This window comes from Mustela nigripes, chromosome 6, assembly GCF_022355385.1.
Source record: "Mustela nigripes isolate SB6536 chromosome 6, MUSNIG.SB6536, whole genome shotgun sequence".
Taxonomy (NCBI): domain Eukaryota; kingdom Metazoa; phylum Chordata; class Mammalia; order Carnivora; family Mustelidae; genus Mustela; species Mustela nigripes.
The window spans coordinates 17,751,157-17,767,422 of NC_081562.1; the positions used below are offsets into that span (position 1 = coordinate 17,751,157).

The 16,266-nt window shown below is 46.0% G+C and overlaps 1 protein-coding gene across 1 annotated transcript in view; it reads left to right on the top strand.

Annotated features, from left to right (window-relative positions):
- Positions 1-16,266, top strand: part of NT5DC3 (5'-nucleotidase domain containing 3) — a 62,592-nt gene that overhangs the window by 16,626 nt on the left and 29,700 nt on the right. The window contains exons 2-4 of the mRNA XM_059402223.1: positions 5,903-6,087; positions 15,029-15,103; positions 15,766-15,821. Of these exons, the coding sequence (XP_059258206.1) occupies positions 5,903-6,087; positions 15,029-15,103; positions 15,766-15,821 (316 nt within the window). The remainder of the gene's footprint in view (positions 1-5,902; positions 6,088-15,028; positions 15,104-15,765; positions 15,822-16,266) is intronic.

Consider the following 16,266-nt stretch of genomic DNA (forward strand, 5'->3'; position numbering starts at 1 on the left):
TATATATATATATATATATATATATATATATATATATTTATTTATCTTTTTAAAGATTTTTATTTTATTTTACAGAGGGAGAGAGATCACAAGTTGGCAGAGCAGCAGGCAGGTGGGGGGGGCAGGCTCCTTGCTGAGCAGAGATTCCCGATGCGGAGCTCGATCCCAGGACCTGGGCTGAAGGCAGAGGCTTAACCCACTGAGCCACCCAGGCACCCCTATGTAGATTTTTTCTAAAAGGAATTTTGAAATCTTGTTTCTAACATGTGAACTTTTAAAAAGAGGATTTGAAGCTGTGTTAAAGAGATATGAAATAATTCATGAAATATTTCTAATATTTATGAATATACTCATTAAATGGATGAATAGTGAAATACAAACCGAAGTTGAGATTGGGTCAAATTAGAGAAAAACAAGCATTTTAAATCTGCTCTAACTTTCCTTGATTTAGGAGCCTAGAAATATGTTACCAAGAAATCTGACCTTGAGTTGTTTATTTCATCTTCATTTTCCTTCTTTGTAAATAATAACTACATTAAGTGAGGTCCATGCACCTTCATCTGGGGTCCTGTGTGTAGCAAGTGCACGTCATTCTCAGCCAGTGGGACTCCTGGTTGTGGCCCCCTGGGCCCTGGGAGGATTCACAGAAAGCTTCGTGGTGGTATATGAAGGGAGAAATGGTAGGCTTTCCTTCTGTTTTTTGTAACATCTAGGGAAAAACTTGTTTCTTTCTCCTTTTTCTTTCCTCCCCTTCTTTTTCTTCTTCAGGGACATCAGATATGAATGTTCTCTTTTTTCCTGGGAGAATAATTTGAAGTCTAGGGTATATACCAAAAGAAAAATCCTAATTAATTAAAGAAAAATATCATCTTTGTATCTCTGGGATTGTGGTTTGTATTACCCAGAAATTGAACATCAAGAATTTTCAGGTGCATTTCAGCTTTCTTTTTGATCATTTACTTCTGTTAGCCATTTACTTTTCTCTCTTATGAGATATATCCTTTATCTTTATATTTATTGGGTTTTGGATTCTTTTTTAATATTTAGGATATTAGTCCTTTGCTTTTTACCTTTAAACTTCTAATATAACCTTTCCCCTTGGATTATTGTTTTTGATATTTTTGATACACAGATGTTTAAAATTTTTATATTATAGGGGCATCTGGGTGGCTTAGTCAGTTGAGCTTCTAGCTCTTGGTTTTGGGTTAGGTCATGATCTCAGGGTTGTGAGATTGAGCCCCACGTCAGGCTCTGTGCTGGGCATGGAGCCTGCATAAGATTCTGTCCCATTCCTTGTGCCCCTCCCCACCCCCATCTCTCTAAAAATTTTTTTATATTGTAAATCTGTTGATATTTTCCATTTGTGATTTATTGTTGTTGCTTTCACATTTGGAATGATGAGATAAATAGTGATCTATATAATTTTGCCAACTTTTTAAGATTTAAAAATTTTTTTTAATTCTTTGATTCACATGGTGTTTGTTTTGCAGCATAGTATAAAGGGAAATCTTCCCTGATCTTCTTTTAATACAGCTAACCAGCGTTTGTGAAGCTAGACAAAGAGAGACTTAATATTCCATGTGAATTTAATTCAGGATGGTACTCAACTATAGCATATTCTGGAGAACAGAGAGTAGTAAGTAGATTACCCACCTTGCTGAAAATAGGGTATATGAAGGAGAATTTAAGATTGGAAAGATGGTTTAAAGTCTAAATGGAGACTGCCTTTAATGCCAGGTTAAAAAATTAAAATTTGTAGGCAGTAAGAATTTTGAGTGGCTGAATAGGCTTGAAATGAACTTTTAGTTACTAGGACCTTTTTAGCCACAAGTAATAAAACAACTCAAACTGATTTAACTTAAGCAAAGAAGATTTTTTAGGAAGAAATTTTATGGGCTTGTGTAATTGAAAAATCAAGAGATAGTTTTAGCTTCAAATATCAGTTAATCCATGGATGTCCGTGGGTGGCTTCCCTGTCTCTTGACCTTGCTGTCCTCCATACTGGCCTTTTTAAAGATTCTTAGAGGTGGCCCCTCACGTCTCTAGTTGTAAATCTTTTAGATACAAGTTTTATTTATTTATTTTATTATTATTTTTAGTATTTTATTTTATTCATTTGACAGAGATCACAAGCAGGCAGAGAGGCAGGCAGAGAGAGGGGGGAAGGGAAGCAGGCTCCCCGCTGAGCAGAGAGCCCGACGTGAGGCTTGATCCCAGGACCCTGGGACCGTGACCTGAGCCAAAGACAGAGGCTTAACCCACTGAGCCACCCAGGCGCCCCTAGATACAAGTTTAGAAGCAAAGAATGCCTCTTCCGTGAAATTCCCTTACAAATCCAGACATTTTCCTGACTGGGCTCATTGGTTCCTTTTGGCCGAAGGGAAATCATGATAATGATTGGCCAGAGGGGGTCCTAAGTCTTCCTCGAATGAATTAATGTTGGCCCAGGAATTCAGGTGCTCTTGCTGGGTCTGGACCCAGGCCTGGGTCGTGTGCTCTCCTCCTGGGGGCAGGAATAGAACCTTACTGAGGCCATACAGTCTGGATGTTGGGGAGCAATGGTTTCCCAAAGCCGGGCAGCATACTGGAAGAATAGTAGGTGTGTTAGTCAGCTTAGGCTACGTTACGCTGCAGTGACCAGCAGCACCAAAGTCTCTGTGACTCACTAGAGGCAGCTATAACCAGATTCTTTCTCATTCACTCCAAGTTTGCTGGGGCCTCTGGTGGCTCTGAGAGTTGCTGTCCATGTTCTAGTCCAGCGTGGCTGTCTTGGGACCAGGCTGTCATCATAGCTTGGGCCAGAGTCACAGAGCTGTTTCTATTTCTCTGTACTAACTGCGTAGTCTTGCTGTCATCATCCATTAGGTACAACAAGAATTCACTTTCTAAAGTGGTACGCACTCTTGTTTCTGTTGGGGGAGAAGCACCTCACTGATTAGTCAAGGGCCCTTCTTCCGTTTATACTTTCGAGTCTACAGTTTAGACAGACTGTTTGTGTCTTTGTGAGTGTTTGGCATTCTTTCCTTTGCCTTGTAATTATTCGTGTTTGTTCTCAGCACCTTTTTGAAGTGGTTTTATGGAACATTGAAATCCCTTTTAAGCATCCCTTAGTCCTCATGTTTATTTTGAGTGATGACATTAAAATCCCAGCTTTTTGGTGGTGACGTTCATGTGATTAATACGCTTTGGGCTCTCACCCCTGCGGGAAATTCCCGGGCAGCACTGGGGATGTGCTTTTAGCGATTTTCCCTCGGAGCAGTGTTCCTTGAGGACTTTACTTACTCTTCTCAGGGTGTGGGAAGGGAGGGAGACTATTGCCAACACTATTCAGCATAAACTTCTAATTTCAGCAGACTGTTAGAACTTCCCATGAGAAGATCGTCTGTGAAAGCAGAGCTGTTGGTCACTCTGTAAGCAGTCCTGCTTCCCTTACTTCATCTGGACGGGGATGCCGTGTGGTCATGTTCAGAAAATAGCATCCTGCCCTGGGGCCCATTGATTATGTAAGGCCAGGACACCTGTGGTGGCTGATGCCACATGGCTTGGAGCTATGAGAGTCTCCCTTCCCCAGAACTAGTCAGGTGAACTGTCTGCCTTCAAGTTTTAAAAAATGCTACTGTTTTGTTTACTGTCCTCCTATATGTCTTCTTTGCCAAAGGAAAAGAAAGCCAAAGTAATCATCTCATTGATGTTGACAAAAGAAACTAATGAAATGGAATTGTTGGTGCATCTTTTTTTGTTAAATTTTTAAATTTTTTAATAAACATACAAGTATTATTAGCCCCATGGATACAGGTCTGTGAATCGCCAGGTTTATACACTTCACAGCACTCACCATAGCACACACCCTCCCCAATGTCCATAACCCACCACCCTCTCCCTACCCCCTTCCCCTGGCAACCCTCAGTTTGTTTTGTGACATTAAGAGTCTCTTATGGTTTGTCTCCCTCCCAATCCCATCTTGTTTCATTTATTCTTTTCTCACCCCCAAACTCCCCACGTTGCATCTCCACTTCCTCATATCAGGGAGATCATATGATATTTGTCTTTCTCCGATTGACTTATTTTGCTAAGCATCATACCCTCTAGTTCCATCCACGTCGTCGCAAATGGCAAGATTTCATTTCTTTTCTTTTTTTTTTTTTTTTTTTAATATTTATTTATTTGAGAGAGAGAAAGTGAGACAGAGCATGAGCAAGGAGAAGGTCAGAGAGAGAAGCAGACTCCCCGTGGAGCTGAGAACCCGATGTGGGACTCGATCCCGGGACTCCAGGATCATGACCTGAGCCGAAGGCAGTCGTCCAACCAACTGAGCCACCCAGGCGTCCCAAGATTTCATTTCTTTTGATGGCTGCATAGTATTCCATCGTATATATAGACCACATCTTTATCCATTCATCTATTGATGGACCTCTAGGTTCTTTCCATAGTTTGGCTATTGTGGACATTGCTGCTATAAACATTTGGGTGCACTTGCCCCTTCGGATCACTAGGTTTGTATCTTTAGGGTAAATACCCAGTAGTACAATTGCTGGGTCGTAGGGTAGCTCTATTTTCAACTTTTTGAGGAACTTCCATTCTGTTTTCCAGAGTGGTTGCACCAGCTTGCATTCCCATCAACAGTGTAGGAGGGTCGTTGGTACATTTTAACTGTTCAGATTTTCAGCAGGTTCTGCCCTATCTAGGTTGTTTGGGGGAAGGGAAAGAAATATGTGCATGCATTTATCAAGTCATTCATTTATTCCTACATTTGCCTTCCTTGACCTGGGTGTTCTGTGGGGGGATATAAAGACTTAGTTTTAAGTTAGTTTAATACCACAACTTACCTTGTTGCCATGAATAGGCTTCAGGGGAGTCCGCCTCCCTGAAATTGTCTGAAAATCTGGAAGGGCATTTTTCTGGGGAGAGGATTCTAGAGCTTGGGTTAGGTTCTCAAAGAGATCTAAGGCTTCAAGCTGCAAGGATCCTTCTCATATGCGCAGAATGCCTTGTTGTAGACCTCTTTGTGGCTGATGTAGCTCCTGATGGGGGCTGTCACCCTGTGAAGGCAGGACCTGTTGGGTATTTCATGTGACTGCTTAGACTGGAAGCAGGTAACGCAGGCCATTCCTAACCGGGAAGAAGTGAGCGGAAGGGAAGGGGGAGCAGTGCAGGCTCCCTGGCAAGCATGGAAAGGACGAAGGGTTGACCTCGTTTTACTGAGGGTAAAACGCACCCTTCCCAAATGCTTGTGGGGTCCCATAATCTTGGAGAAGAGCGTTAGGGGCACAACTTCTGGAGCCAGACTTGCCAGATTTAAGTCTTGGCTCTGCAATTTAGTAGTTGTGTGTATTTCAGCAAATTATGTAATTTCTGTGTGTCTCAGATGTCCTCATGTATCAAACTGGGATAATACAGTATTTGCATCATCAGACTGCTGTATGGATTAAGTGAGAGAATACAGAGTTCTAGGAGAGCATGTAGCACTTTGTAGGTGCTTAATAAATGTTAGCTTCAATATTGGAGATCAGAAGTTGTTCCTTAGTCCTGGACAGTTGGACTTGTGTGTGCATGTGTTGGGTATTTTGTACCTGTCTCCCAAAAAGTCACCTGCTTTCAGCATTTGCACTTATGAGCTGTTCCAAGTAAATTTTTGGTGCACAAATGTCAAAGGATGAAAGAATATAGTCAGATATCCTTTTAGTAAAATAGAGTGGTCAGTGTTCTTGTCACAAAATGTTGCCTGATGAGGTTCTTGCCTTGAGGACTAACTGAATGCAAGTATGGTATTTCCTTTCCATCTTTGGAAATGTACTGTACAGGCTTTAATCCTGATTGCATCGAGGGCGTGGTGGCTGAAGACCCCTGGTCCAAGACATCGCCTCTCTGATCAGTAAAAATACATTGTTTTCTTTACTTCCAGACTTGGTTCCTTCAATTATGAGCAACTTGTTGAATCCAGATGCCATTTTCTCGAACAATGAGATGAGCCTGTCGGATATTGAAATCTATGGCTTCGATTATGATTATACCTTGGTGTTTTATTCCAAGCACCTGCACACGCTGATATTTAATGCTGCTCGGGACCTTCTCATCAATGAACACCGGGTAAGAGCTCAGGGATACTGCGGGCAGGCTTCTTCCTCCTTCCCTTAGACGTTGAAGAACAGCATTGAGCAGACCTGGCCTTGTGCCGGGATACAGACATCACTTAGTAAAGTGTTGTTAAATGAATGGGTAGATTTTGTTCCATTCCAGGTGACTCTATCTGGAAGATTTTGTTTAACTACTTTTTTTGAGGTTTGGTTGACCCACAAAAAGCTCTCTGTACTTAATGCATGTAACTTGATGAGTTTGGGGATGTGCATATGCATGAAACCATCACCATCAAGGTCATAAACTGTCACCTCCCAGCGTTTCCTCCTGACCCCTTCATTATTATTGCTATTTGTGTGGGTGGGGGGCGGGGGGGGGGGGGGGGAAGAACAGTTAACATAAGATCTACCTTCTCAGCAGATTTTGGTAATACAATATTGTTTGCTGTGGGTGCTGTGCTGTGTAATAGATCTCCAGAACTTGTTTATTTCACAGAACTGGAAATTTGTACTTGAAGATAGTTTTTTTAAAAAAGATTTTAGTTTTTTATTTGAGAGAGAGAGAGAGAGCGAACATGAGCGAGGGAGTGGCGGGGGTAGGGGGCGGGGAGGGCAAGCAGACTCCCTGGGGGGCTCGATCCCAGGACTCCGGGATCATGACCTGATCCGAAGGCAGATGCTTAACCAGCTGAGCCACCCAGGTGCCCCTGGAAGATAGTTTTTAAATTTTTTTATTATTTTAAATCTTTAGCTGTCTCTTTGACAAAAGACTCTCAAGTTAGGTGTTCGTGGAGATAGGCTACAGACTTCGTGTTCTCATTTCTCCCTGAGCAGTGACGCAGTTTCTTCCAGAGCTGATGAACTTGGCAGCCCGTTGAGTTCTGGTTAGAAGAAATTCCTCAAAGTCATTCCTGACTTGACTTTTTCTTACGTATAGGACATTCGAATGTCTTCTGCTGCTGCATAGTATTGTTAAGGGCTTATAGTAAGGAAGGAAAAAGGAAACATGCAGAACCCGACATGCTTTCCTGTAGTGAAGTTTGAGTTCACATTTCAGGAGCCAGGATGAGACATCCTCAGGGGCCACCTGGATTAGTGCCCTTTGAGAACCCCACAGGACCCCGAGAAGTACAGCTCAGTTTTCTGTCTCAGACAGAGTGCGTTGACTGCAGGGGCATGCTCCTGATTGGAGGGGAACTGTACTGTCCTCCTGCAACTTTCACCACCCATCTCTTCTCTTGTCATTTCTTCCTTCATGCATTACTTCAGCCTTTCCTAAGCCCCCTGCTGTGTGCCAGGTCCTGTCACAGAAGCAGGGAGCGTGAGGATGAGCACACAGGTCCCAACAGAGTCGTCCCCACAGGGACCCTAGTGGAGTCAGCCGTGGAAGCAGAGGAATTATGTGGCCACCTGCTGGAGGCCTCTCCCTGTATCTGCAGGAAGAGCTAGGGCTGTGGAGAGGCTATTTGGAGCAGCTTTCCCTGCCTGAGGGAACTGGGAAACAATGACAAAGGCAGTAGTTTAGCAGAGTCTGGAAGGAGTTTGTCTGCAAAGTTGTGTTGGGGCGGGCAGACTGGTGGGTCTGAGAGAACTAACGTTGTATCCACTAGAGTAATGTTCTACACTACTGGGCTGTGTGTCATGTAGTCCAGCCTTTATGCCGTCCAAGATGTTTCTTCTCCCAGGCTGATCATTTGTAGTTTTTCAACCATTCTCATTTGGCCTCCTTTCTGGTCTTTTATCATCTTATTTATCCTTTTTGTGTGTGTGCTCTGGTTTATCCCTCTCATATGTGAGGCCCTGAACTGAAGATGTTACTGCAGGTGAGGCCTGACTGGTGTGGAATAGAGGGAGATCATCACCTCCCTGGTTCGGCATACCATACCTTTATTAATACTTCCAAAGTTTCCATTAGTTTTGGATCCTCACCATTTGATGCAGTGTATCAAATGATCCCCTCAGCTTTGGGTTATCAATGGATTTAATAAGCAGCTCAGTTTCTCCTCATTCAAAATGCAGAAATGGCATTTGCCGAAAATAACCTTCCCTTCTGTCTCTAAGCCAGCAGCCAGCTTTCTTTAGTTATGGCCACTTTCCCACATGCAGACCCATGTAGTCACTGGGCATCCAGCTGCACCTCTCTGTTCGAGAGACTCTTCTCTCCTGTCGAACAGGCAGACACCTCCCTTCACTGCGGGAGTGACAGCAGAATAAGGACGAGGCGGTCCCACTCTTGTGGCCCTGTGTGCCAGCCCAAAGCATTTCTCCACTACCACCCCACCAGGAGATGGAACCGAAGAGGTGTTGCACTGGTGCTGGCAGTCTAGTCCTCCGTCATCTGTGGCATTTGCTGTGACTTTGATATCACTTATAAAATGAAGGTCATTTTATTAACAGCGCCGTCTGTGGGTTTCCTGCCAGGTGCTGAACACACAGGTTCTAGAGCTTGACTGCTGGTGTTCAAATCCTGACTTTTCATCACTGACTGCTCAGGGTATCTTGAGAAACTGACCTCATTTCTCTGAGCCTCTGTTTCCTCTGACGTGAAATGGGCACAATGACTGTACTTTGCTTACAGTGTCATTGTCATAATTAAATGAGTTAATATACATAAAGTGCCTGGCAGGGAGGAAACACTCACTAAATGTTAGCTGTGACTAACATTGTTTCTCCGTGAAAACCCTACAAATAATCTGTTTTACAGGTGAGGACACGGAGGCTAATAGAAATGAGCTGGTAGTTCAAAGCCCACGAGATCAGTAGGAGGTAGAACCAGGATTTGAACTTAAATCTGTTTCCAAGGCATAAATGCTCTCTCCTTTATTCCTTGTTGTCCCTTGTGGGATTAATAACACCTTTCATTTATACCCTTTTGTTCATATGAAAATAGAATATTCATGAAGGTAAGAAATTTATGAAGATAAAAAAATGTATGAAATTTGGGGGAAAAGAGAGATGACATAGGTGGGGAAAGAAGGTGCAATCATTATGATTAGAAAAGCCTCTGGATTTAAGATCACTGAAATTTCAGTCCCATTATGTCTGTTTGTTGCTTTGATAAAAGAGATCAGTCATAACACTAATTATATCAGGCATATTAATAGAGTCAATTATGCTTATGCAGATTTTTCTCTTGGTCTGATGAAACAAAATAATTCTTCCAAGAGGCATTTAATTTGGTGCCATTTTTCCTGCCAAAGTCTAAATGTACTTGTGGAGATGGGAAGACATCTGCTTTTGAGATGCAGTAAACTTTGCAATTTTGCAGCTTCCCAAAAAGCAAACGTAAAAGTTCGAGCCCCTTCTTAATTAGATTGTTTTTCTTCTTTTCTTTTCCTTTCCTTTTCTTTCTTTCTTTTTTAAAAAAGATTTTATTTATTTATTTGATAGAGATCACAAGTAGGCAGAGAGGCAGGCAGAGAGAGAGAGGGAAGCAGGCTCCCCGCTGAGCGGAGAGCCCAGTGCAGGACTCAATCCCAGGACCCCGAGATCATGACCTGAGCCGAAGGCAGAGGCTTTAACCCGCTGAGCCACCCAGGTGCCCCTTCCTTTCCTTTTTTCCTTCCTTCCTCCCTCCCTCTCTTTCTTTCTTTTTTTAAGAAAAACAAGTTTTTACGAATAGAACAATATAGGGTAATGATTGTGTCTACATTTCCCTTTCATGGGTCCACCAAGGGATAGAAAGGGTGTTCTGGATTTTGCCCCCTAGATCCACATGCCCTCATCATTCTCTGGCATTGACATGTTTTCTAAATCCAGAGCCAGTGTCAGCCGTGACCTCTGCCCTTCTTCTGTATGCAGCAAACCCTATGGGTTCTCACTCTCTCTTCTTTGTTAAAATAAACTGTTAATTTTCAGAGAGTTTTAGGTTTATAGACAAGTTGTGAAGTTAATGGGGAGAATTCGTGTACCTGTATCCCAAGCCTGGTTTCTCCTCTTGTTCCCAGGTTACGTTACTGTGGCCCATTTATCACAACAAAAGGACCACATCGATCCATCTTTATTAACTAAAGTCCTTCCGGGATTCTAGATTCCCTTGGTTTTTCCCTGATGTTCTGTTCCTGTTCCAGGGTCCCATCCCGGATTCCCCAGTTAAATTTAGCTGTCACATCTCCTTAGGCTTGCTTTGAGAGTTTCTCACAATTCCCTGGGTTGTGATGACCTTGACACTTGTGAGGAGTACTAGTCAGGCATTTTCTGAGGATGCCTTCTCTTAGGATATGTCTGACATTTTTCCTGTGATTAGATGGGGGTTCTGGGGGCCACTGTCACCATCTTCATGTCAAGGGTACATGTTGTCTGCATGACTTATCACCAATGACATTGGCCTCTAGCATGTGGTTGAGGTCTGTGTTTAGGATCTCTGCCACATGAAGTTACTCTTCCCCTTTCCATGTTCTACTCTTTGGGAGGAGGTCCCTGTGCAGCTGTGAACTTTCTTCTCACTCATTCATGATATGTCCTAACTCTGTCCCCCTCTTCCCTACTGCCACCGTTCTGGTCCATGCCACCATCACCTTCCAGCTATGGGGCTCCTGGAGCCAAAACCCGCTTGAGCCCTCCTGGTGTGGTTGGAATGACAGAGAAGGCCTTCCAGTGTGCCCAGGCCCCCTGTTTCTCCCTCTCTACCCACCCTGCCCTCACTTGGCTGTGGCGACACCAGTGTTCTCGCTCCTCCTTGAGCTGCCGGACCCTCCTGCCCTAGGCCTCTGCACCTGCATTTCCTTGGCTTTGGAACATCCTTCCTCCTGGCCACAGGCTATCTGAGGCATGGCTCATCTTTTTTTTTTCCCCCCCTCCAGATCTCTGAGCCCTTGCATTGCATTTGCTCTGTAGTCCTTCTCACCAGGAGGCCTTATGCTGGGTGTTTATGGTCAGCCTCCTTGTGGAGGAGTATAAATTTCTTAGGGGCGGGGACTGTCCGTCCTGTTTGCTGCCATACTCCCAGGCCCTGACACAAAGGACACAGTTGAGTGAGAATGTTGTGCTTGGTGTGCAATCACCACTTGGAGGCAAGTTGTTCTGCCCTCGCTTCACATTTTGGGAAGATTTTAGAGAACTTTGTTTTTGTGCCCTTCTGCCCTGCGTCTAGTAAGACTCATAATTTAGGCTACTTAAAATAACAACCTTAGAACTCTGAAAATCAAGGATTTCTAAGCATCTGGACCTCAGGAACTCATGGGCAGTGTTGTGACGTAGAGGTTACTAGCTGTCTCGAGAGCTCTGTCACTCGCCAGAAAGGGGGCACTCGGGCCAGCCGCAGAGCTGTAGGAATGACCCCCACACTGGGAGCCCCCAGGTTCTCCTGGGTTCTCCGCGGTGTTCCACTGTGAGCTCTGCCTGGAGCTGTGAGGGACGTTACTCTAGCACGTCGCTCTCCCTTCGTCGCCACACACTAGCCGGCTCAGAGTGTGCTTGGCATAAGAACAAATCCAGGTACTGAGGGAAACTAGACTGGGCCTCAATAAGAAGAATTTTAATAAAAATCCCTAGGCAGTTCTTTTTTTATCTTTTCATACTCTTTGTTCTGCTTTTAGAGACACCGGTAATCTTCATGTTACATTGAGTGAGCCCTCTTTTTGAGGCTGGTGGAAGGTTCCTCCACTCTGACAAGTCCAGAAAATCTAGCCGTAGGCCACTGGAGAAAGTGTAACCTCCTGGCTGGTGGGAGGAGCTCTGGCTTCCTCGACAGGATGTCACCCTTGACGGTTATTCCTAGAGACGGATGCCGTGCGTGTGTATGTGTGTATGTGTGCCTGTGTGTGTGTGTGTGTGTGTGTGTGTGTCTGTCTTTCTGTGTTGGAAAGGGGCCTACCATGAGGACTTGATCAGCTGTATGGAAAAACACAATTTAGAGGCAGGAGTGGAACATAGAAATCGCCCCAGTCCAACCATTTCATTTTCCATAGGAAGGACGGGGCTTGGAGGGGTTAAGAGACTGGCCTGAAGTCCTCTGGGGGAGTAGTAGAGGCTAGCACCATGGATCTAGAAGCCCAGGCCCCCAGTTCCGTGTCCAGCAAAGTAGCTCCATGGCATTGCGCCCTTGCTACGGGCTAGAGACAGCTCCACTGCCTGCCTGCATTATATTATTTTTATAAATTTTTAAAATTTTTTGAAGATTTCACCTTTTTTTTTTTTTTGGAAAGATTTTATTTATTTATTTTTATTTGACAGAGAACACAAGTAGGCAGAGAGGTAAGCAGAGAGAGAGGAGGAAGCAGGCTTCCTGCTGAGCAGAGAGCCTGATGCAGGGCTCGATCCCAGGACCCTGGGATCATGACCTGAGCTGAAGGCAGAGGCTTTAACCCACTGAGCCACCCAGGCACCCCAAAGATTTTACTTTTAAGTAATGGCTACAACCCAACGTGCAGCTTGAACTTAACAACCCCAAGACTAGAGGTCTCAGGCTGTACGGGCCGAGCCAGCCAGGTGCTCCCCCGTATGCATCCTTTGACTTAGCTTCTCTGCTTCCACCCACGGTAAGACTCTTGGCATCCTTACTTTGGGAATGAGAAAACTGACCCTCAGCAAGTGACCTTACCAAGGTCACCCAGCTAGCACATGGTAGGACTGGGATGCGATGCCTCATCCTGCATCCCTGGAGCCTGTTCGTTGTGACGACAGTGTCCATCGGGCCCTTCCAGCTGCCTCTGTCCGTTCTCCACATTGTCTGCCATGTCGCTGGTTCCCTGGGAAAACACTGTGTGTCTGTCAGGAGTGGTTTCCCAAGACCACCCAGCTCTGGGGCCTGTGGTCGGTACGTGGTCGTGTCTCACTGTGCTGTCTGTGCCCTGCAGGGGGCGTCCAGACAGGTCCAGAAAGAGCCGCCAGACTTCTAGTAGTCGGTGTTCAGACTGCTCTGTCTTGAACTCACACACCGTCTCTCAGGTGCAGCAGCTGCCCTGCGCTCATTACCACAAATCCACAGAGCAAACTCACTGGGCCCTCTGAGGTGGCAGGTCCTGCCCTCTCGGGAGCGAGGAGCGTCCAGAATGGAGACTCAGGGTTTGTTCAGTCAGAGTGGATTGCAGGTTGGGGTGGACTTGGGTGTGACACAGGCCTGCAGTCACGCACTGGCCCGCACATGGTCAGTCTTTGTGAGCCTGGGCAGGTTCCTTGACTCTACTTCTCAGATGACTCAACAGTCCAAGGCCACGAGGTGCCGCACCCCCGCCACGCTGGTGCGGTGAGTCGTTGCAGAAAGTGTGCAGAACGGTGTGGCCCAGGACTCCTTAAAACAACCCCTGTCGGGAGCATTTAAACTTCTCCCCCGTGTCCTACTCGTCCCTCAGCACTCCCAGGTTTGGGAGGAGACTCCAGAGGGGTGCGGACCCATGGCCTCCCTTTGGGAGGCATGGCCATGGTGCCCTGTGCGGGGTTCTGGGGATGCGAGTGTGAAGTCTGTCTGTGAAAATGCAGAACTGTACACGGTGTTCAGGATTCTTGGAAACGCCTCCGAGTGGAAATAGCATTTGGTGATTTCTTGGCATGCATGGCAGGTGTTAGATAAATGAGCTCAGCTGTGACATTTGAGTCAGCATTCTGTGCAGCTTGAACACTTGTGCGTGCCGTTCAGCCTGGTGGGCGCGGGAAGTGTTCCCACGCAAACGTGACCCTGGCCATGAAAAGTTAGTACTCTTGGGCAAAGAGGTTCTGCGCCTCTTGGTAGCTGTTAAGGCTTTTTTTTTTTTAAGTGGGGGAGGGGCAGAGGGCGAGGGAGAGAATCTTAAGCAGGCTCTACACCCAGCACAGAGCTGGACATGGGGCTCGATCTCACAACCTCGAGATCACGACTTGAGCTGAAAGCGAAAGTTGGATGCTTAACTGACTGAGGCACCCCCAGCTGTCTAGATTTTTACTTAAGTGGTTTACGCTGTGATTGGAAGGAAGATCCTGGTGCCACAGCCTCTCTAGACTCAGGAGTACTTTTCTGTCCTACAGGTCTGTCCAGGGGCAGAGGGGAGAGGGGAGAGCAGGGGAAGAGGCCCAGATCTGATTCTGTGCCTCACCGTATCCCAGCGGTGTGGCCCGGCCACCCTGTGTCTGTCTGTGCCTCTGGTGTCCTGTCTGTAAAATGGGAATGGGAGAGCCTGTGTGCAGTAGCAGCACACAGCGTGCTCAGTACCTCGGTACTACTGGCAGGGGAACCAGTGTTCTTATTTTGAGATTGGGAGGGAGAGAAGGACTTGAATGCCTAGCCTAGTAGATAAGAACAGAGCTGGGGTTTTTGCATAGTTTGAGGAATGGTTTGATAACAGGAACTACAGGGAGCCGAGTGACACGTTCTGAGTCTGAGTGTTGGAACAGTAACAGGCTGCCACATGCTGAGAGAGGTGGCTCTTGAGGCTGAACCCAACAACGGGGAGTCCTTCCAGCCCTTGGTGGGTGAGCTGCAGCCAACTGTCTGGATGAGAAAAGCAAAGAAAGCTGTACGGAGGGGGCCCCCCCTCTGAAAAGTTTTTAGCTTGGTCTTCATGAAACCTGGTGGGGGGGCCATGCAGGGGCTGATACACTGAGCTGCTCAAATGTGAGCTGAATGATGGTTGGTGACGTGTTGGGGAAACTGTGCTTCTAGGAGAGGGGACGTTCCAGTTCCTCTTCATCGCTGCCTTAATTACAGTCAGAGGAGGTGGACGCAGATGTGTTTCTGGGGAAAATAGGGGTCCAGGGGCAGAGGGAAGGGGTGGGTAGGGGCAATTAAGATGAGAAAAGCTGGGGCCAGGGGTGAGGCCTTCCCTGTGCTTGGGTAGATGAACCGGAGTGGGGTGGAGGGAAGGCTCCGTGACCAAGAGCTCTGTACTTGGGCCAGAAGCACACGGCCAAGCTGCGGTCCTCACCCCATCTTCCCGCCAGAGTGTGTCTGCCACCTCAGCTTTTGTTCAGGGACCCATTCTGGACGCTATCTTGAACTTAGTTCGTTTTTAGCTAAAAATAATTCCTTTCTTCTTTCTTAGTATCCGGTGGAAATCAGGAAGTATGAGTATGACCCAAATTTTGCAATTCGTGGACTTCATTATGATGTGCAGCGGGTAGGTTTCATCATCGTGTTTTTCTACATTTTAATGGAGTTTGGGAATAATGTACTCTCGGCGCTTTGCTGAACACAGAAATTGATTTTAAATTCTATTCCTTGGGGCCGCAGAACTGAATTACTAAAAAACATCTTTGGATAAAGCCTTTTGCAAATGGCTGTATTAGAAAAAAAATGAATGCATTTAGCTACTTGGAAGATACTCCTTATACTCCTAGAAGCCGTTTTTGATGTTCTGAGGAGCAGCCTGTTGTCCTGTTATTTTTGCAGATCAGTCATTTCCTTAACAGACTGCACAGTGCTTTTTTTTTTTTTTTTTAAAGATTTTAATTATTAGAGAGAGTGCACTCATGTGCTTGCGCATGAGCATGGGGGAGAGAGAGAAGCAGACTCTCCACTGAGCAGGAAGCCTGAGGTAGGGGGCTTGATCCCAGGACCCCTGGGATTATGAACTGAGCCAAAGGCCGACGCTTCGCTGACCCAGCCCCCTGGCACCCCCACAGTGCTTTAATCAACAAGCGGACCTGTCCAACACGTACACTGTGCCTCTTTGCCATGTCCAGCTGGTGTTGCTAGGATTTATGAGGCCCCCTGAAATTCTCATTAAATATGCGGCTTGCCATCCGTCATTCACCTTCGTGTGTGTTTATGTTTTTGAAGGCAGTGTTGATGAAGATTGATGCTTTCCATTACATCCAGTTGGGAACCGTCTACAGGTAGGCGAAAGAGAAGGTAAATTTAATTGACTCACAGTAACCAAGTGGCTTTGGGTTTCAAGACCCACTGACGGCCTGGTGATGAAGAGGGTATAGTGTGTGTATTTGTGATTTATTCTCTCATTCATTCAGGAACATTTACTGGGGCCCATTATGCCAGATCAGAGGGGTTTGGCTTACAAGGATGCCCCGGGGAGCTTCGAGTGTAAGTTGGAAGCCACGTAAATAAACCAGTGACTGCAGTCCACAGTGACCAAGGCAATGATGATGTTTAAACCATTAGGGGGCGCTCCGGAGGGGGTTCTGGGGGAAGATAGGCTCTTTAGAGGTGCCCATCTGCCAGTTGAGTGAGGGTCCCAGAGCTGAGGTTTTGGGTGGGGCGGGAGGCTGGGGTGAGGCAGGGGGTTCTTGCTCCCACCATGGCAGTTGAGTAGTTTGGATATTA